At 46.8% G+C, this 23,303-nt stretch overlaps 1 protein-coding gene across 1 annotated transcript in view; it reads right to left on the bottom strand.

Annotated features, from left to right (window-relative positions):
* Positions 1–5,680: 5,680 nt before the first annotated feature.
* The window catches only part of valopa (vertebrate ancient long opsin a), an 80,152-nt gene continuing 62,529 nt past the window's right edge, over positions 5,681–23,303 (bottom strand). Inside the window, exon 5 of the mRNA XM_054750212.2 lies at positions 5,681–7,987. Coding sequence (XP_054606187.1) covers positions 7,751–7,987 — 237 coding nt within the window. The 3' untranslated portion in view covers positions 5,681–7,750. The remainder of the gene's footprint in view (positions 7,988–23,303) is intronic.

Below are 23,303 nucleotides of genomic sequence, written 5' to 3'. Positions count from 1 at the left end.
TAGAGACGTGTCAACCATGACAGCCCTACAACATCCATAGCCTTGAGATACCCAGGACGAACCTCATCCGCCCCCGGGGCTCCGCCGCTGTGTAGTTGTTTGACTACCTCAGCAACTTCTGCCCCCGAGATCGGACAGTCCATCCCCAGGCCTCCCAGCTCTGGTTCCTCCTCGGAATGCGCATTGGTGGGATTGAGGAGCTCCTCAAAGTATTCCTTCCACCGTCCGACTATAGCCTCAGTTGACGTCAGCAGCTCCCCATCCCCACTGTAAACAGTGTGAGCGAGTTGCTGCCTTCCTCTCCTGAGGCGCCGGACAGTTTGCCAGAACCTCTTTGGAGCCGATCGATAGTCTTTCTCCATGGCCTCACCAAACTCCTCCCACGCCCGAGATTTTGCCTCGGCAACTGCCACTGCTGCACCCCGCTTGGCTATCCGGTACCTGTCTGCTGCTTCCGGAGACCCACAGACCAGCCACGCCCTGTAGGCCTCCTTCTTCAGCCTGACGGCTCCCCGAACCTCTGGTGTCCACCAGCGGGTACGGGGGTTTCCACCACGACTGGCACCGGCCACCTTACGACCACAGCTAGCAACAGCCGCCTCGACAATCGCAGAGTGGAACAAGGCCCACTCGGACTCAATGTCCCCCACTGCTCTCGGGACGTGGTCAAAGCTCTGCCGGAGGTGGGAGTTGAAGACCGTCTTGACAGGTTCTTCTGCCAGGCGTTCCCAGCAGACCCTCACTATGCGTTTGGGTCTGCCAGGTCTACGCGGCATGTTCCCTTGCCATCTGATCCAACTCACCACCAGGTGGTGATCAGTTGACAGCTCCGCCCCTCTCTTCACTCGGGTGTCCAAAACATACGGTCGCAGGTCAGATGATATGACTACAAAATCTATCATCGACCTGTGACCTAGGCTGCCCTGGTACCAAGTGTACCGGTGGGCATCCTTATGTTCGAACATGGTGTTCGTTATGGCCAAACTGCGGCTTGCACAGAAGTCCAATAACAAAACACCGCTCGAGTTCTGATCAGGTGGGCCGTTCCTCCCAATCACACCCCTCCAGGTCAAGCTGTCATTGCCCACGTGAGCATTGAAGTCCCCCAGCAGGACAATGGAGTCCCCTGATGGAGCACTATCTAGCACTCGTCCCAGGGACTCCAAAAAGGGTGGGTACTCTGAACTGATATTTGGCCCATACGCACAAACAACAGTCAGGACCCGTTCCCCGACCCGAAGGCGCAAGGAAGCTACCCTCTTGTCCCCCGGGGTAAACCCCAACACACAGGCAGAGAGTCTCGGGGCTAACAAAAAGCCAACCCCAGCCCTCCGCCTCTCACCCGGAGCAACTCCAGCAAAGTAGAGTGTCCAACCCCTCTCCAGGTCTCGGGTTCCAGAGCCAATGCAATGTGTCGAGGTGAGTCCGACTATATCTAGCCGGTACCGCTCAACCTCTGCCACAAGCTCCGGCTCCTTCCCCGCCAGCGAGGTGACGTTCCATGTCCCAAAAACTAGTTTCCTTGTCCGGGGATTGGACCGCCAAGGCTCCCGCCTTGGTCTGCCACCCGATTCACATTGCACCGGACCCTTCATGTTCCTCCTGCGGGTGGTGGGTCCACAGTTGGACGAGCCCATGTATCCGGTTCGGGCTGGGCCCGGCCGGGCCCCATGGGCGAAAGCCCGGCCACCAGGCGCTCGCTCACGGGCCCCAACCCCAGGCCTGGCTCCAGGGTGGGACCCCGGTAACCCTCCGGGCCGGGTACTCCGACTCTTCGTTTTCACCGCCATGAAAGATCCTTCGAACCGTTCTTTGTCTCACCCTTCACCTAAGACCAATTTGTCATGGGAGACCCTACCAGGGGCACTAAGTGCCCCAGACAACATAGCTCCTAGGATCATTAGGGCACTCAAACTCCTCCACCACGATATTCTAATGACTATTTAGAAAATTAATCTAATGATTATTTTTCTATTGCACAATTAACAAAAACCAGAAAATCTCAAATAAATTCCTCAAAAAAAATTGATAAATTCTTACTGTAAGAGAATAAACACTACAGGCCTTCCATTTTGTATAACACTGCGTTTATTGTGTTGGTTGGTTATGTTCTGGTGATGTGTAGAACTTGGGAGTGCAGGCTGCTGCCTGAGAGGTGGTAGAAGATGGAGTGTCTCCACGCTGCTTTGTTTTGGTCACTTATGTGCGTGAGGCGAGTGGTGTTACGGGTTAAACCAAACTCAGGTGGTATTTTACACTAAACCGAAAACCCACAACACTCTAAATGTAATAGAAGGGAGATCTACACCACAAAAAAGATGAACTCTAAACCAAAACGTAACAGCTTATCCCATCGCAAGAAGCTGTTAGCGAAGATGCTAACAGTAGCTTTACCAACGTTAAGTTCAAGTTACCAAGTTTAAATAAACCAAAAACACCCAGCAGCAAACAGACCAGCACGGAGGAGAGACTGCTACCACCAAAACAGCTCTCCTCATGTCTGAAAGAAGCTCCTTTATTAAGGGAGAAGCGCTCCCGGTGATTTTCTACATCTGCGATAGACACGAAGCAGCGCATCTGACCCCGGAAGTTGTTGTCCGTTGCCGGGAGACGAAGGGGCAAAACAGGAAAATAATCTAGTAGTGGACGGACGTTGTTCCGGGTCTTCGGTATTTGGCGGAGATGTTAGTTAAGGCGGAGAAGAGGGCGAACTAGAGGAAGAACAGGCAGATTCCTCCTCTATTTACAAACTCCTGGGGATGCAACAAGTGGGCGCGGTGCGTCGACTTCCGGATCTGACGTCGACAAATTTTTAGAATCGAGCCGTCGACTTCGTCGATGCTTCGCTACAGCCCTACTCATAAAGCATTCATTTAAACTAGAGACCACTGCAGATTTGTTGAAAAATAAGTGAACTTGGTCTTTAAACTTCTTGGTACCTTGAAAACATGTATCTTGCTAAATTATAACATATTTGCAAACTAGACTTTTGCCAACACAAAACAGTGTGAAGTAATGATGCCTCAGCTCAATGAGACCTTCATTGAAGCAGGTGGCTGCTCAGTTCAGGTCTAAACAGTTTCACTCCAGAATCTGAGCTACCCTTCAACAATTTCATTTATGACTCTTACGTATTCCGTTTGGTGCGTTGGTCCTGCTGTCAGGGCCACTCGGAAGAAAACGTCTTCCTGTGTTTCTTCTTTTAGAGATTAAGATCAAAATGGTCAAACTTCTGAATATTTTTTTAGACATCTGAAAGAAATACAAAAATTATTTGCACACCGTGTGTGTGTGTGTGTGTGTGTGTGTGTGTGTGTGTGTGTGTGTGTGTGTGTGTGTGTGTGTGTGTGTGTTTCATTCTTACCACATTCTGGTGGACAAAAAAATAAATGAAGAGTCCAGTGGAGAGCAAGAAGTTGCAAGTAGAACGTTAATCTGTGAGGAGGACGTCTGACGTGGTCTTACTGCTGTTTGGAAGTTAGGTGTTCATGTCAGAACAGTGTTTAGTGAAAATAAAAGGTTTTTCATTGATTCACTTCTCTGGTTGCACAGTAGCAGAGTTTTAGGAGTCTGGAATGAATGTTGTTTTGGAAAACTGGTCTCAAAGGGGCAAAATATCCTAAGTCCACCTGATGTGTTTATTTCCCTCTGATGTTATTAACGTACTTTTGAATTTGAGTGATATCATTGTTTCCATCTCTAAGCAAACCCATGACTCCATGCCATACTGACAATAGCATTGTTTTTTTCTTGTTTATTCTATTTGAAAGCTTCCTTCGCACACACTACACCTTACTTCCTGTTGGTAATTTAAGTGGCAGAGTAACTTCAGTGGTTTAGGCCACTTCTCAGGTAGATGAAACCCAAGAACCACTGTTAGTTAAAGACCTTTTAAGTTTAGCTTATGTAAACATTGTTTTCACAATAATAATTGTTTTACTTATGATTAACATTTTTGGAGATCTTTAAGTTAAATGACAGAAATTTCCACCAGTAAAATTTGCAGGTTGTTATTTAAATTGGTGTGTTTTAACTCATCAGATTAGCACTATTAGTTTATCATCATCTTTTCAAATGCCACCTGGTACATGAGCAGCTATGACTGGAACACACAAACACCATACTTTACAGAGACTCACTGTTCAGTACATAAAAAAAGTACAGTTACTGGGAATAAACATGCACCACCAAGCCAAGATGAAGACATTTGAACAGTTACTGCTACTGCTGTAGCTAATGATGAATTTGCAGAACGTATTGCTGTTGATCTGTGCTTTAGATGGAAATACATTGCTTTTCCATATGGCTAATTAAGAAATTCACATATTTTCTGCTGATATACTGAAGAACTTTCTTTGTCTGCCACTACAAAGCTTATTGTAAAACAAGAAAACTGTTTTTGTTTCTTTGACAACAGTGGCAAAACCTTTTGAGAATGACCCAAATATTACATTTCACAACGTTTGCACTTCAGTTTTAATGATGGCAGTTTGTCTAAACTGTAGAATAGTCATCAGATGAATTAGAATCCATTAAAAAATAAAACTCTGAAAAAATACATTTCTAAAACATTTACCCAAAAGCTCGTTCCACTGAATTTGGCACCTGAAAAAGTCCAGCAGCACCAGAACCATCTCCTAAAGTGTGTCCATCTGCGGCATGGGGGCTGCACCAGTTTAAAGCTGGTTTAAGCAGCACAACAAGCAAGAGTGAGTGCATCTGCAATGATCCTTCCTGGCACTCACAGAGAACAGACGCTTCTCTTTTTGCTCCCTTTTTTCCCAAGGCTCTTTGTCCTGTCTGCCCACAGAGCGCTTCTCTGAATTTCTTCTGAAAAACCCTATTTTTAACTATGGATTTGATAAATTGGTCATTCAACACGATTGATAAGATTTTTTTCAACATTGAGAATGGAGCAGGGGGCTCCCACGTGCCCGCAGTGGACACACCCGGCGGGGTATATGCTGGATTCCTGGAAGGAGTGGTAGATCGTATGCCTCTCCCAGCTGTCCATTGAGGACGTCGAAGACATGTGGATATTTGGCCTGATGATCACTGGATTTCTTCTGATTGGAGTGGGAGGATACCTGGTTTTCTGGAAATTTGGGAAGACGGGAGCGATTGGAGGGCGACCCACACCCACGGAAAGCACCGTCCGTGTGGAGACCTCACAGACTGGGTCGCTACTCGAGGTGAATCGTAAGCTGGACAATGTTCTAGCTGCGATACCGGTATTAGTGCGCAAAATGGATGGCATCTCGGAGAGGGTCACCAGACGGTATGGACAAGTTTAAAAACCGAAATTGGCTTCACTGAAGGACTGGAATGATCAGTAAAGACTGAAGGCCGAGAGGAAAATTATCTCAGCCTGACCCAAACAAAGTCTTGTTATCCGAATCAGATGCACTAGCAGCCTCAAGATGCTAACAACAAACCCCCACGAAGGAATGCAGACAGATGCTGTGAAACCCCGCATTCGGATTGGTGGACTTCAGCCTGGCGAGGTCATCAACCTGCAGGAGTCAATGTGCTCTGCGCTTCTCCGGAGATCTCCCTCCCTCCTGTGGCTACAGTGGCTGAGCGCCGTACATGGCTGCTCTCGCTGGGGCAACAGAATCCCAGCAGCACCCCCCCCCCCCCGCCCCCCACCCCACCAACCCACCCCGCCTTCCTATTGGAGTATCTATGTTGTGTTGTCTGAAGTCTGTTGCTTATCTGTCTGAGGTGTTTTTTTGCAGAGCAAAGCTGCCCTCCTGGTGGGAGAGTAGCTGTGAAGTGCCTTTTTTTCCCTCTTCCCGAATCAATTCCTATTGTTACCCTCTTATCTCTATTAAGGTAGCACGGCTCAGGGTTGCGAATGACCACGGCCACCAATTCTTGTCAAGAGTCTTGCCCATGTATGTCTGATCTCTGAATTGTGTGTACTGAAACTCTAATTTCCCTCTGGGATTATTAAAGTATCTTTGAATTTGAATTTGAATTTGAATCACACCGTGAAAAGAAAACTGTTGAAGGGTGGTCGGTGTCAAGAAGGGCAGCAAAGAAACCACTTAATAATAAAGAATGAGCTCCATTGGTCAGGATCTGGACCAGAAGATGACTGACAGCATGTCAGGGTGAATTCCAGAGGCCTAGAGGCAGCAGCCTAAGTCGAGAGGCCCAGACTTCCCTCTCCCCAGCCACTTGGGCCAGCTCCTCCTAGAAAATCCTAAGGCGTTACCTGGTCAGCCGAGAGACATAGTCCCTCCAGTTGGTCCTGGGACTTCCCGTTATGTTTCCTCCCGGTTGGACGTGCCCGGAAAACCTCCCCAGGGAGGCATCCTAATCAGATGCCTGAGCCACCACAACTGGCTCCTATCGATGCGGAGGAGCAGCGGGTCTACTCCGAGCCCCTCCCGAATGACCGAGCTTCTCACCCTATCTCTAAGGCAGAGCCCAGCCACTCTGCAGAGAAAACTCATTTTGGCCGCTTGCATCTGCAATCTCGTAATTTCAGTCACTACCCAAAGCTCGTGACAATAGGTGAGGGTAGGAACGTAGATCCACCGGTAAATCGAGAGTTTTTCCTTCTGGCTCAGCTCTCTCTTCACCACGACAGACCGGTACAACGCCCACATCAGATGCAGCACCAATCCCCCTATTGATCTCACGCTCCATCATTCCCTCACGCTTGAACAAGACCCCGAGATACTTATCCCAGTGTTTGAATAAACACAAGGTAATTTTCTAATAAAATCTTCTGACTCGTGAAAACCTTTTAATAAAAACATTCAACAAAAATACAAACGAAAATAGTTAAACTGAAAATCTGGAGCAAATTAAGGCTCAGGAACCCTCTTCAAGTGTTCTGGAGTCATTAGCTGACATTTTGAGTCTAGAATATTGACCCTTTTTACAAAATTCTAGTTTTTTTAATATACTAATAATGAAATGAGTCTGTCGCGTAGACTAGTTTAAACGTTTAAGTTGAATTACTGACATACGGTAAATAAAATGTTGCACCAGATTCTAGTTTCACCAAGTACCAAAGAAGAAAAACGTTGTGAAAGAAAATTTTCATGTCATTCTCTAAATTTGAGACCACAGCAGTAGTAGCTTGTGAGCCTTTGATTTCCTGCTGGTATCAATTATACATTCAAAATCTTTACATGCATGAGGAAAATGGAGACATGACTATCCATCTCTTTTTGAATATCTTTGATAATTCCACTGAAAGCAGCCCGTGCAAGAAAGTCAAAATACAAAGTATGTTCTTTGCTTTTGACATACAAACATGAACAACACTTGCTGCCAAAGTAAAACCTGGAAACAGCATAGAAAAGCTATGCTTTTTCTGCAGACTCCATCAAGAGGCTTCAAATAAAAAGGCAAGGCCAAGATGAAAGACTATAGGTGCGTTTGAAACAGACTTGCCCTCATTGTACTCATTTCAAGGTTTTGCAGTTAATTGTTTCAGTGTTATCTGAGGGCTGATTTTCATAAGTTCAAGCAAATGCTCACCAATTTATTCAAACATTGAACCTACAACTAAAACTTTCTGAAGCACGAATTCATCTTCGAGTTCCAGATTTCTGCGCTAAGGACTTTATTCAAAAAATCACTATCTGCTCTACTGCTCCTCAAGAAATTGGGAAAACCTTGTTACTGTTCTTCAAGTCCAAAAGGTTCGTAAGCACACCATGGGTGGAATACAGAAGGTTGATACACACTCTTGGAAATGAACAAATACCTATTAGAATGAGGTCTGGTGTTACAGCGGACAAACTTTGTTCTCTGGAATGGGAAGCTGAGCAAATGAGCCACAGTCGGTTTGAGAATCATCAGATCTGGGTGATCCAGCGACGCCTACGGGAATGCGTGCCGCAATGGCCGACATTTCTCCAGTTTGACTCTCGACAGTAATTCCAGGTCGTTCAGATGTTTGGTTGAAGTTGCTCTCTGGGACTGTGCCCACACCAGTGAAGTGCTGGATTAGACACTTTCTGAACTGCAAAGAAAGAATTTTTAAAAGTTTGATTAGAATCAATTACAGTTTAATCCAGTTTTCAGTTCAGTTTACACCAATGACCAGAGTCATCTAAAGGCTCAACACAGAAAGTAACAAGTCTGATTTATTTCAGACCGCATCCAGATTCAAAGCCACATTTCTGCAGTGATTTAGGTCTATCTGTAAGATTTCTATGTTCAGTAATTATAAAAAAGTTAAGTCAAGCATGATTGAACTAGGAAAACCAGCAGATAGTATTGAATCTTAATTCTAAAACCAGAACCAGAAGAACCATGAACCTTCACCCATAAGCATCATTTTAATGCCCCACCAATATTTAGAATTGAGAGAATTGTCCCTACTAATAATAAAAGTTGAAGCCACTTAAAGCTGTTGTGGTAATTTTCCCATTATAGATCATTTATGTGCTTCTACCCTCTGCAGAAACAGGTTCAATGCATTTTCGCCATGCATATGTATCGGGCTGCAGCTATCGAATATTTTAGTATTCGAGTATTCTATCGAATCGTCCATCAATTAATCGAGGATTCTATTTGACGACGTTTCAAGTGAAACTGTCATGAGCTGAAGTAGAAGGACAAAAATTGACACCAAACACAGTGAAGCTCCTTTAAAAGTCTTTATTAGATGTGGCGTACCCAAGGAGGGCGAGGCTGGAGACAGAGTCGGAGAGGAGGCGTGGTTCAAAAACCAGAACGAGGCGAAGCAGGTAAATGGAGCAGGCTATAGAAGAGGTCAAAGACAGGCGAGGGTCGGGATGGCAGGCAGAGTCCTAGGCAGGGGTCAGGCATGAGAACGAGGTCCGGAGGCTGTGATCAGGCAAGGTGAAAGGCTGGACGATCTACTGGCAATGAGCGTTCAATAATCTGACAGGGAACTGGCTGGTGAATATATAGCAGGGGGAGCAGGTGTGTGTAATGAGCTGATGACAGGGTGCAGGTGAAGGTAATTAAGTGGCTGAGGGCTTGATTGAGGAGAGAGCAGGGGCAGAGGAGGGTGTCAGCCTGGGAGTCATGAAAGAAACAAGATCATGGTTTGCTGCTAAAAATAATAAATTACAAAGCAAAATGATAAAGGGCTCAATAATATATATTAAATTGGTGTTGTCTACTTCCCCCCTTCCCAGCTGATATTTATAGTTAATACATATTTTATGGAACAACATTTAACTTACATTTGATTCACAATTTAGGTTTGTATTGACCTCATCCTAGTCAAAATAACATATCTAAAAATATTCACATTCGGGGGCAGCAGTAGCTCAACAGGTTGAGTGGGTTGTCCAGTAATCGGAAGGTTGCAGATTCGATCCCGGCTCCGGACAGAGAATTCTGCTGTTGTGTCCTTGGACAAGACACTTAACCCCCTTGCCTGCTGGTGGTGGTTGGAGGGACCGGTGGCACCTTTGCTCTGCAGTCTCGCCTCTGTCAGTGTGACCCAGGGCAGCTGTGGCTACATCGTAGCTCATCACCATCAGTGTGGGAATGTGTGTGTGAATGGATGAATGCTGCACTGTAGTGTAAAGTGCCTTGCCTTACTCTGAGAGGCGTTATACAACTGCAGGTCATTTATCATAATGATTAGTATTTAATTATTTCATTAACATGTTCAGTAGTAAGCTACTAGAAATGCTAACATTTAATTTCTACTTGTAACAGTGAACTTGTGGTATATTTATTTTATTATGTATGGGTTGGCAACATAATCTAGTCTAAATTGCATTGAAATATAAAAGTGTTAGTGAATTACATGCTGCAACGGCCTCCCAAAGATCTGCGGGGATGGAGCAGACTCGTAGCAACAACCAGTCGGTAGCTGCAGAGTGTTGAGGGTCTGACCTCATGAGGAAATTACTATGCAGTCATTTTCTCGCCCGGGCCACACCTTCCTCTGAGCCTCGCTCAGAAGGCCGTGAACACTTGCTGTCCGGACAGACCATTCCACAGGCCTGCCGTGCAGTGGTTGAAGCCAGCACGGTTCTGCCCCCATTGGTCAAAGGGGTGCCTGTTCGTCTGACTCTGATGAAGCATCAGAAGCTGCCAGGCACACAGGCCTTCTTCCAGCCATCACCGCACTTCTTGGAGCTCAACTTAGCCGTCTGTGGCACGCCACTCTTGGAGCTGAACAATCGTTCTGCGTACTTGTTGGTCGAAAATCCGACCCAGATTCCTATCCACCTGCAGGCAGGAAAGCCCTTGGGCATGCTGATAGATAGCTCATTCCATGACTTCGAACTTTCCGTCCCCGTGATCGGACAACTTCCGTTGTTCTTGAACGACAGACAGGTTGGTGCAGACACATTCAGTACTTTCCCTTCACAAATGATTACCATCAAGCGGCATGAAGCCCTTCCTGAGGAACCCATTTGCAGTGCAACCTTAGATACTGACGGCGGTCAGTGTCTAACGGTTTTTGCAATAAATACTCAACCCTCTGAGTCACCGGTTGAAAGCCCGGAACACCAGAGACCCTTCTCCTCTGAACCTTATGACGGCTTCGAGGCCGAAGTCAGCCAGCAGCTTGACAAAGCGGATGCGCTGGAGTCAGAGGAGCAGAGAGCAGCGCTTAGAAGCCTGTTCTATGAGTTTCAGTCCATCTTATCCAGGGACTCCCTGGACTGTGGACTCACAAACCTGCATACGGTTCGCATTCCAACGAACCCGAATGCCCCTCCTACTTTTGTACGTCAGTACAAGATTCCCCTCGCTGCTTATGAGTCGATCCAGGAGATCCTCGATCAGCTGAAGGAGAAAAACATCATCAGAGAGTGTAACTCCACTTACAACTCTCCCATCTGGCCGGTTCTGAAACCGACTGGGAAATGGCGTCTCACCATAGACTATCGTGCACTGAACAAACAAGTACCTCTCTCCAGGTGGCCTATGATCCATTTAGATCAGGAGCTAGCTAGAGTCAGAGATGCTCGTTTCTTCTCTACGGTTGACATAGCCAACGGCTTCTGGACCATGAAGGTTGAGCCGGCGGACCAGTATAAACTGGCTTTCTCCTTTGGAAATCGCCAATATACTTGGAACCGCTGCCCCTTTGGCTACTCCTACTCACCTGCCGAGTTCAACATCTTCCTCCACAAAGCCATGTCAGATGCTGCTTCTAGAGGGAACCTCATATATGTCGATGACATCTTGATGAGGAGTCGAACCTTCGAGGAGCACCTGGCCGAACTCCGTCACGTGCTGCAACAGCTCGCTGATGCCGGAGCTAAATTGGCGATTCTCAAGGGACAGTGGTGTCGAACCAAAGTGGAGTATGTTGGACTGCTGGTTGGCCCTAATGGAGTCGAGCCCCAAGCGGGACGCATTAGAGCCATTCAGGACATCAAAGCCCCAGCTAATCTGACTGAACTCAGGAGCTTCCTCGGAGTCTGCAACTACTCCAGGCAGTTCATTGAGGAGTACGCTGAAATAGCGAGGCCCCTCACCGAGCTACTTCGGAACGACACACCTTTCGTGTGGGACAGACCCCAAGAACACTCCTTCCAGTTCCTAAAACAGAAGTTGGCGTCCGCACCCTGTCTGGCTTACCCAGACAAGGATAAAGAGTTCTACATAGAGGCTACTTTCTCCTCTCACTGCCTGAGCGCTGCTTTGAAGCAGAAACACGATCAGGACATGAGAGTTGTGGCATACGCCAGCAAGCCTCTGAGCAAGGTGGAACTCCAATTCTCAGACTGCGAGAGAGCTCTCCTCTCTACAGTCTGGGCCGTCGAGCACTTTCGTAGTTACATCGGTGGACAGAAAGTGATCATTGAAACGTGTCATCAGCCTGTCACCTTCCTAAACAGCCAGCGTCTGCGCGAAGGAAGAGTGTCAAACAGCCGCATTGCGACGTGGATGATGGTGCTCCAAGGATACAACATTGAGGTCAAGTATGGTCAGAACACCAAGCTAGCGCTAGGACAAGGGCTAGCAGGCTGCCAGCACTGTGACTCTGACTCCGTCAGGGGCCCCCTGGACACACCTGCCGCAGTCTACCCAACCGCATCCAATCATCGCTACTTTGATGAGAATGTTTGCCAAGGGCTTCCGAAAGTTTACACTGACGGATGTGCCTATCTTCACGAAGGCCAGCTCCGTGCTGGGGTTGGAGTCGTTTGGGTGGACTGTGACACTAAGCAACCAAATCACTACCGGTTGGGCCAAAAGTCTAGTCAGTACGCCGAAATTGCTGCAGTGTTGATAACCCTCCAGCAGGCGGCAGCCTTGGACATCACTCAAATCGTCCTTTGCTCTGATTCAAACTACGCTAGACACAGCTTCATCTCTCACTTCCCCATGTGGAAGGAGAACCACATGAAAAACGCCAGGAACAGAGACGTGAAACACTCGGAGTTATTCCTAGCGTGTGATCTGCTCACCACTGAGAAAGGCATAATGGTCTACTGGAAAAAGGTCAAAGGTCACTCCAGGACCCTAGGTCCAGAGAAAGATGGTAATGACGAAGCTGACCGCCTTGCTAAGCTCGGTGCTGACCAGGGAACCTGCTGGGAATTCAAAGACGAGTGGCTTCCACCCAAGGCCGTTCACGAGGTCTGCGCGATTACTCGTCGCCATGCTAAACAGGCAGACGAACCTCAGAACGTTGGGGTACCCGTGTTTCTAGGCAGACAACCACATGATGCGGACCTAGTCACCATGCAGGAACAAGATCCTGACCTGAAGCTCATCCGCGAGCTTCTCCAAAAGGGCCCGATGTCTAAACAACCGTCACCACCTACTGGCGCAAGCCGAGATTTGGTAACCCTGCATCGTCAACTCGCGCATCTGAAACTACAAAACGATTTGTTAGTTTACATACGTGACGATCACAGCCCGCCGCGCTGGGTTGTTCCACTCGACCACAGAGGAGTGATGCTTGCCTACGCCCACGACACTCCGGTTGGAGGTCACCGCGGAGCAAAAGCTACCCTCGCGTCACTGACAGAAGTAGCGTATTGGCCGTCGATGTCCAAGGACGTACACAGCTATGTCCAAGGCTGCCTCATCTGTGCCCAGTTTCAACCCTCCCAGCCGCTTGCTAGAGCACCACTGCAACGCAGGGGAATAACCTTCCCTTGGTCCCACCTGCAGATCGACTGGGTTGGACCGGTTCCCAAATCGGCAAGAGGAAACAAATATATGCTAACTGTAACTTGCAGTTTCACAAAGTGGGTTGAGTGCCTTCCAGCGCCAAACGATACAGCCGTCACAACCGCTGTACTGCTGATTAACCACGTTTTCAGTCGATGGGGACTTCCACTCTGCATTGACTCTGACCGAGGAACTCATTTCACATCCAGTGTAATGACGTCCCTGTTTGAACTTTTGGGAGTGGAAGTGAGATTCCACCTCCCCTATCACCCACAGTCATCCGGACAGGTCGAACGGATGAACCGCACGGTCGTCTCTATGCTCAAAAAGTACGTCTGCTCCACTGGGAAGGACTGGGACGTCAAGCTCCCTCTGGTCCTGATGGCCATACGGTCCACTCCCCAGCGATCCACAGGGGTTACGCCCTTTGAGATGATGACCGGCAGACTGATGACTCTACCACTGCACCTCCTGTATCACCCAGAGGATGTCAGTGTTGCCACTGCCTATACCGCTCATCAGTATGTGGCAGACTTGAAAACACACCTCAGAGCTACGTTCGCGCACGCTCAGAAGAAACTGGAGACCAACGTAGAAGGCGCTAAGGCCTACTACGACCAAAAGACAACCAGCCGCGAATACGAGGTGGGTGACAAAGTATTCTACTTTCGGTTCGCCCAACCGGCACGCAAAGCTAAGAAGTTCCTGCCCTGCTGGTCAGGACCATTTGAGATCGTGGCAAAACTCTCTCCAGTTGCATACAGGTTACGCATCACCAAAGCGAGACAGGAGCCTGTCTACAAATGGGTGCATGCAAACCAAATCAAACCCTACGTCAAACCATCCCCGCGGGTACAGAGACCAGACTCCCCGCAGGAGGTAGACGTAGTCGCTACATAGTTCTATGCATGGAAATGGAAAAGGGGGGGAAGTGCACGTTTAACCCACTAACATGTACTAACCGACAAAGAACCAAGCCCCCCCCCCCCCCCCCCGCCGTCATTTTCACTAACCAAGAGAAACTCCTCCTAGAACGCTAACAGGAAGTACTTACTAAAACCTTACAGGGTACTCTTGTAACTGTCAACCTACATTCTGCTCTGATTAATGAATCTCTACGTGCAATCAAGACTTTGTCTGAAACCATACATCAGGATATTGTGTACACATGAGTGGTGAGAGATTTGATGCAGGACCTGCTCAGGGAAGTAAGTTCCACGCTGGACAGCTTGGTTGAAAGTCGTATTTCCCCGTACTTGGTACCACTGGACCTGCTCAAAGATAGCTTGACAGCTGCTACCCCTCTACTGTGCACCTTTCATAAATCCACCTAGCGTACAGCCTAGGCAGTGCAATTCCCATTCATGGTGATGCAGAAAAATTAGAACTCGGTTTCCTGTTATGTTCCCATGATTGTGACACCTCACATCTATAGGTTTAAGTCGATGCTAACATTGGTATTTGAAAGGACGGTAGGCATTTCCACCTTGAACTAGAAACCTGGCACTCCATCACCTCAACCTCGAACAGCATGACTCAGAGATTGAGATCATGGACGCTTTCCAGGGTTATAACTTTACCATCGATTTAGAAATTGACCAACAATTACTGATTGAAGGAACCAAATTTGTTAAGTTCACACAAACCCGCGTGAACTTACTTTGACGCCCATGAATAGATACCCAAGACGCTACATTGACACAGATTATACCACCTTAATCTGCACATTGGTCGCCCTGGGGATGGGATGGCTCATCACGGCCGTGATAGCTTATTCCGCCTACAGGCGTGTTAAGAAACTCCAAGATAAGATGCACTTGCTCACCTACGGTGTGCCTCGTGACCGCGTTCGGGGAGAATCCAAGCGTGAATGTACCACACCTGTCTAAAGGGGGTGAGCAACATTTTCTTTATTATTTTGTAACCCTAAGAGTAGTTCTCACTTTAGTCTACCTCACATTTTTATCTGAGTGTTGCATTATGTCACATTCTTTATAAGCTACACACTGAATGTATGACCTAAGAATGTATTTTATGAGACCTCAAGGTTGCTATGAATTTTCTTGGATGTTATATGTTACATGTTTTTTTTTTTTTGGGTTTTCTGTATTTTTGTTTCTTACTTGGTCACATATTAACTAGTGGTTATGTGCCGGCCCAGCTCAGTCTGTCAATGACTCTGTCTGACGCACCAGCACATTGTAGTACCTCTTAGTTTTATGGTCCTTGTTTTAGCCCAAAGACTGTCCTGATCCACCCTTTGGACCAAAAAAGGGGGGAATCTTGGGACCACATAGGTCAATGCGCGTTTGCGAACTATGGACCTCGTACATCACCGCGTGCTCCATAAACTGAACTGTATGGCCGGCGGTGAGATGCCTTTGTGTCCACTCGTGGAGTTAACCGCCCACCGACCTTCCTCCTTCTACACTACTACCTCTCGCATGGACGACATCTTCATTGCGTACCACCTGCGTGAGTGGCTTCTTCTCGTTATGCGCGTTGGGGACTATCCCGTTTCCTATCCTCTTTGTGCCTGACCAGGATCAAAGACCAAAGGCGCCAGGATCCAAGACAAAGACCAAAGACAAAGGCGTCCAAGGAGACCAACGTCCTAAGGAACAAACCCACCTGTGCTTCCGACAATCAAGTCGACCTACGTTCATGAGGAACAAACCCATCTGTGCTTCCGACGATCGAGCTTTGGGCGCGATCCCCGAAACCAAAAGGGGGAATGTTGAGGGTCTGACCTCATGAGGAAATTACTATGCAGTGATTTTCTCCAAAATGACTGTGCTTAAATTGCTCTGAAAAGCAAATAATCACATCAGCGCCAAGAAACTTCATTTCCCATGATGCTTTGCACACGGAAGCATTGTGATGACGCCACCGCCTAGTACCAGAAACACGTTCTGCGCATGTGCGGGAAGCCGTGGAGCTTTTCCCGCGAACTAAGACCATAAATCTTCAGCAGAGACAAAGAATCCTCGTTCTTTTGCCCAGGATACCTGGCGGTAAGGACACGCTTGTCAACGCTCCGACTCCCTTGAGCACGCGGAAGCTCTAAGTGCCCAAGTTGAGCCCACGGAACTGCTGGAAACTAAACTGCAAGCCCATCAGATCTGCTCGTTTCTGCTCCCCTCCAGCTGATGTTTGAGGACACAGAACTGCGGAGGAAAGCAACAACTCCATCAAGCACGCTGTAAGTTATAACTCAGCACAGAAAGAAACTTTGCTGTCTCTGTCCAGCCCGTGGAGAAACACTCGTGAACGCCAAACAACGGAGAAAGCATCAAACCGACGGACGACGCCGAAAGCTGCGGAGAAACACTGAGAACCGTCAAATCAAAGAGGGAGGGACGCCTCGCTCTTCTGGTGATCAGCAACTCATCTCTTTCTCTCTCTCCTTCTTCTTCCGTTAACTCTATAGTCCAGAATAAGCAATAAAACCGCGCTATTGCTTAAAAAGTAGCTTCGTGTTTTCCTCTTTCGTCCCAAACACGTCCGTCGGGTCATTTTGAAAGAATAAACTGCTTATTGATCATTGTTTGGTATCTTAAAATGGTTTCTGTCATGGCCAGGCTGAAACTAAAAGATATTAATTTGTGATTAATCTTTTGTGTTGTTTCATGATCTTTTGAAATGTTTTGAGTGATTTAAGGTTAAGTTACTACTGATTCTAAGTGCTTTGGAAGTTAAAGTGCAAGTTGCCACCCACACTTTAGCCAGACAAAGGGGTCAGCCATCTTGTATTCAAGACTCCATTTTGAATCCATACACACGCACACACACACACACACACACACACACACACACTACTCCTTTGTGAGAACAAAGGACCCCATTCATACATCCTCCATCACATGCAAACACATCCATCTTCAATCATATCACACGGTTATTATTCATCTATTCCACTGTTTATTCATTTGACAAATTGTTAATTAAATGTTATAAAATTCAGATTTTTGTGTCCAGTAGCTTTGTTGTGTCGAAGAGAAGTCTCTGCTCCGAGGATTCTACGAACTTCAAGAAAGACTGATAAGAGTTTTGGATTCATTTCCCTTTCTAATTAAAGGGTGGTGCCCCGAAGATATCTAAGAATATCTTAATTAATTAATAAATCAGTAAATAGTTCCATATTTACAGAATTTATTGAAGAATCCAAAAGTAAGTTAAAGCTTACGAATTGTTCGCTCCTAATAACCCCAACAAGAGGCTCTGCCCAACACAGCTGCAGAGATCTGATTCGTTTCAGCCCTACATATGTAGGAATTGTCTCCACTGCTGGAAGCAACTGTAGTCGTAGTTAAAATAATAAGAATCGGCCAGTAAATTGTGTCAGCTTTGCTCTAGCACAGGGCTGATGACCTGTCAGTGATTATTCTAAGAACTGTCACCAGGTCCACACTAATAGCTCCACAACTGTGGTTTTCCACATTACTTTAAAACAAAACAAAAACAAAAAACCTAATTGACTTTTTTCAGGATGTGCCTCAACTCTGTGAATCCCTGAGGACAAATATTGATTCTTGACCCTTAATGACCCATCTCATTTGACATGCAAAACTCTGAAATGCTCTCCTCCAACCACAAAACTGGTTCAAACACAATTTTTACCCCATTATGTGCATTTTTTAGCTGAAATCATGATAAAGGCCAAACTCTTAACTAAATGCTATTTGGAATAAAAAGATTTTCAGATGCCTATAGAGTCTAAACCCTGACACTATGACTAAATGAGGTTTAGTGTCATGCCCAAGACATCTGCTGTGGGGAAGCTGAGGTTAAACCACCAGCCTTCTGATTGGCAAGTGACAGATTTTTCCACTGAACCACAGCTGATCTCACCCTCAGAATAAAGTCCTAAAATGTCAAGTGAAAGGCAGAAATGATGCATGAAGTCTCAGGTTGTGGAACAAGCTGCCTACAAACATAAACCAGGCTGACTCTTTTACTTAAATCTCATCTGAAGACTCAACTTTCTGTCTGGCCTTTGATTGAAGCGATTGGTTTTTACTGTGACTTTTATAATGTTGGAATAGGACAGCCTTTACTGTCATTGTACAGGGTACAATGACATTGGAGTGTCACTCCCTTTGGTGCAAAATGTAAAAGAATACAAAAAAATGAAGCTATAATAATAAATTTTCCATTCATTTTGGCTGCTTATCCAGGGTCGGGTCGCGGGGGCAGTAGCCTAAACAGGGAGGCCCAGACTTCCCTCTCCCCTGCCACTTGGGCCAGCTTCTCCAGGGAAATCCTAAGGCATTCCCTGACCAGCCGTGAGACTTAGTCTCTCCCGCGTGTCCTGGGTCTTCCTTTAGGCCTTCTCCTGGTTGGACGTGCCTGGAAAACCAGGGACATGTCCAGGAGGCATCCTTAGGATGGTGCCCGAACCACCTCAACTGGCCCTTCTTGATGTGGAGGAGGAGCAGGTCTACTTCAAGAACCTCCTGGATGACCGAGCTTCTCACCCTATCTCTAAGAAAGAGCCCAGAGAAAATTCATTTTGGCCGCTTGTATTCTTCCATTCACTACCCAAAGTCTGACTATAGGTGAGGGTAGGAACATAGATCGACCGGTAAATTGAGCGCTTTGCCTACTGGTTCAGCTTTCTCTTACGTAAGTAGGTAAATTTTATTTATATAGCACTTATCACAGACATAGAATCACAAAGTGCTTCACTTAGATCAAAATAAAATAAAACCAAGTCATAAAATCATAATGATCTCTAAACAGCATTAACCACGACAGATCGGTACAACGCCCGCATCACTACAGACGCAGCACCAATCCACCTGTCGATCTCACGCTCCATCTTTACCCCACTCATGAACAAGACTCCAAGATACTTAAACTCCTCCACTTGGGGCAGGACCTCATCTCTAATTCTCATCCCAGCTGCATCACACTCGGCTGTGAACCGCTCCAATGAGAACCGGAGATCACGTTCTGATGTAGCCAATAGGACCACATCATCTGCAAAAAGCAGTGACTCAATCTTAGGCCACCAAAACGGATCCCCAAAACACCTTGGCTGCACCTAGAAATCCTGTCCATAAAGGTTATGAACAGAATCGGTGACAAAGGGCAGGCTTGGCGGAGTCCAACTCGCATCAGAAACTAGCTCGACTTACTGCCGGCAATGTGTACCAAGCTCTGACACCGGTCATACAGGGACCTAACAGTCCGTATCAGAGAGGTTGGTACCCCATACTCCTGGAGTCCTCCCCACAGGGCACCTCGAGGGACGTGGTTGAATTCCTTCTCCAAATCCACAAAACACATGTAGATTGGTTGGGCTAATTCTCACGTACTCTCCAGGACCTTCCGAAGGGTATAGAGCTGGTCCAGTGTTCCATGGTCAAGACAAAAACCACATTGCTTTTCCGTAATCCGACGGTCGGCATTCACACTAAAGCCCTTTTCAGACAGACATTCTGGAACATTTGTGGAAAATTCAATCCGGTTTTTAACCGGAACTGTGTTTTCAGACACACCACTTTTGTACCGGAACTTGTCCTTTCGGCTGCGTTCAGACAGCAGGGAAAAGTTCCAGATGTCTGGGGGGAGGGGGTGGGGAGGCTGTACCCGGATATTGCGTAAACAAAGTGCGGCGGGCGTACATGCGTCATTTCCCCAAACAAAGCTATTCAGTCCAACATGGCCGGCGAAGAGCTAGAATTCCTCTCACTGATCGGACTTATGTTAAGCGTAATCCTGCGCACACGAAAACGCATTAGAGACCTGGATGATGAAGCTCAATTGGTAATAAAGGAATCACGGGAGCGGTGTGAAACGCTCCGTCGCGCGTGTAGGAGACGGTACCGTAGGAGGCGAGCTGCCATGGTTCGCCGCATGCTTCAGGAGACCGCGACCCGGCGTATATGGCAACATTCACGACCAAGTGGCGAAGTTTTCTGGTCAAACGCGTTGAAAAACTTTGGAGATGAGGAGTGGTATCAACATTTTCGAATGTCTTGCAGGACCTTCAACTACCTGTTAAGCTTGGTTAGGCCTGTTTTGGCACGGAAAACTACAAACTGGCGCAGGCCTTACGAACCTTCCCTCAGGCTAGCCATTGTTATCTGGTGGTATGCCACACCGAGCGAATACAGAACCATAAGCTGCCTGTTTGGTGTTGGTATATCCACTGTCTGTGTTTTTTTGCGAGAGGTGACAAGTGCTCTGAAGGACCGTTTGCTAGAACGTTTCATTTCATTACCAAAGCTGGACCAGCTACAGGTCACAATGGATGGATTTGCTGCACGCGGCTACCCAATGTGTGGTGGAGCTATAGATGGAAGCCACATTCCAATCATTGCTCCGAAGGACGATCCAGCTTCATATCACAACAGAAAAGGCTGGCATTCCATTGTTCTGCAGGCTGTTGTGGACCACCGTTTCTGGTAAGACTGGTTTTGTGAGAGCATGAATTTCTATGTTGTTGTCAAGAGCAAATTTACATTTTATGCATCCCTTTGTTGTTTGGGGCTGTTATGTTGCAGCACTAACGAAATGCTTTGTTCAGTTTCACAGATGTTTATGTTGGTTGGCCTGGTCGAACGCATGACGCCAGAGTACTCAGCAACTCTACCATCTTCATCAAAGCCGAACAACAAGATGGCTACCTGTTCCCCCGTGAGGTATGCCTTAACATCTAAATCTGCGCGCGCGCACACACACACACACACACACACACACCCCTACACCTCTAATCTTGGTTTTCTGTCCTTCTAGATGTCCAGAGACATCAATGGTGTAGAGGTTCCCATTCATCTGATTGGGGATGCGGCATATCCACTGAAGAAGTGGCTGATGAAGGGGTTCACACAACACCATCGTCTGACGCCTGAACAAAGCACCTTCAACTATCGTTTAAGCTCTGCTCGGATGGTTGTTGAAAATGCATTTGGGCGGCTTAAGGGCCGCTGGAAGTGTCTGGCCAAGCGTTGTGATGTGGACATTCACATTATGCTGGACATTGTGATTGCTTGTTGCATTCTTCACAATGTCTGCGAGATCAACAAAGACAATTACCTTGCTGAATGGAATACTGATGCCACTGAACTACCTGAACCTAATGCAGAAGCTGTGTATGCACCTCCAGTTGGAGGGGCACAGCAAATTCGAGGGGCAATCATGTCAGTACTTTAACTGCATTTCAAATTGATTGTGCTTCTTGTCCAAAACTGCGTTGTACATTTTGGGACTGTAACTATGTCAGCTTCCCCTAATTAAAAAGAAAACTTTTAACAGTGTTAACCATTCTTCACATAGATGAGAATGTATTCATAGTTTCACCCAAAAAGGTTTTTATTTGCCAGGCAAAAAAAGTAAAATAGACACTGCAAACAGAGGTATAAGTTGTGTTGTGCAAAATCTGTCACTTCAAGTAAAAGACATTTAATTAAAATGTGCAAAACTTGTCCAAAAAAATTTAACTCAATAACCCCCCCCCCCCCCCCCAATTTAATCGAGACTAAAGGTTTGCCATGAAAGGCTTGTATAAAAAAAAAACACAAAAAAACAACTTATTTTAGTAGATTGTATAAATGGCAACAGTTTACATAAAGTGTAACAAATAAAAACTGAAAATTAATACTGAAATGAAACTGTCTACAGATGGAGAATGTGGGGTGCAGCAGTCTGCACTGATGGAGCTCTGCAGGTCAGAATGTTACATCAGCCAGTGAAGGTGGAGGGACAATGAACTACAAATTGTGGTAGTTTGGACCCGGCATCCATTCCTGCTGTGGATGAGTCAACCTGTTAACAAGTTGACGCATCAAAGATGTTATATCCTGGAATGTAGCCGCTTCTTGTCGCCTGACCGCTAAGTATTCACGCATATATTGCTGTTCAAACTCCCTCTGCTCCTGCATTAATTATCTGTCACGCTGATGGCTTCTCTCATCCATGCGTTCCAAAGCCTCGCTCCATTCTGTGTAGGAAGACTTGTCTCTCTTCCTCTTTCTTTGCCTTGGAGTGCTGGATGCCGCCTGCGATGGGGTGCTGCATGATGGCCCTATTGAAAAAGGCAGACATTAGTGTCACATATATGCTGTAGTGTTTCAATGTATTTTGTGCAGTGGGGTGATTATCTGAATATGGTGCACTACAGGTTTACCACAAAGACAAACATTTAAACTCAACTCAGATATAGTAACAAAATACATGTTCAAAATGGGACACGTAATGTATGTCCTCCATTTTTTGGTGAGTTTTCCAATAACTGTAACCCCCAATGTGCACGTAATTCAAACACGTCACCCAGCGCTTTTCTCATCACGTGCTCAGTTGGAGCAGTTTAGATCCCAGAAGTTAAAAGCCTGCTGTTTAGGTCGCAGTTGTCTGCAATTAACTTTTTTATAGCTATAAGCTGTACATCTGCACACCCAGTCTTACAACAGCATCTGCTTGCTAACGTGAATATTTACCTGCTATGGAAGAGCAGTCACTGTCCGACGCGACTTGGGGCCTGTGGTTCTCGCTGCCGTCCGTTGCGTCTTCTTGGGCCCTCTCAAGGGAGCTGCAGCTGGCCTCAGAGCAGTCCTCTGGTCGGTTGGAAGCCGCCGCCATGCTTCCACACACCACAACAGGGTTTGTGGTTTTTTGAGCACCCCATATAGCTTCACATAAGTCGAAGTAGCCCCACTCCATCCGGTCGTTACCACTTCTCCTATTGTGGTCACATACCTCGTGGTATCGACGCTTTAAGGCCTTGAGCTTCGATATGGCCTGTTGTTTGCTCCGGTGCGTTCCCAGATCACGCAACTTCGTTATTAGGCGGTCGTAGGTGACAGAGTCTCGCGCTGTACCTTGAATACTTTTCATAATGACCATGTCTCCCCTCACCGTGAGTAGGTCTCGAATTTCTGAATCTGTCCAATTGGTCGACATGTTGGAGATGCTGTTCAGATGTTCGCCTTCTTTCCTCTGTGTGTTTGTGCTCAGGACTCGGGACATCACGTGGTATACCTTCCCGGTCACGTGACATATATGTTATCTAGGTGCGCACAGCGTCCCCCGGTCCCCTCCTCCCCCCTCCCCCTTGTCCGGAAATTTACCTCACGAGTCTGAAAGCAGCCACCCTGTCCGTAACAAGTCCGGACCTGTTACTAGGGGCTTCGTCCGGAGAAATTCCGGAGCACGTTATCCGGATGTTTGTATTCAGACAGAAAGGTCTTACGGACAAATTCCGG

Source organism: Nothobranchius furzeri, chromosome 12 (assembly GCF_043380555.1).
Source record: "Nothobranchius furzeri strain GRZ-AD chromosome 12, NfurGRZ-RIMD1, whole genome shotgun sequence".
NCBI classification, from domain to species: Eukaryota; Metazoa; Chordata; class Actinopteri; order Cyprinodontiformes; family Nothobranchiidae; genus Nothobranchius; species Nothobranchius furzeri.
This window is presented reverse-complemented; position numbering and strand designations above follow the sequence as displayed.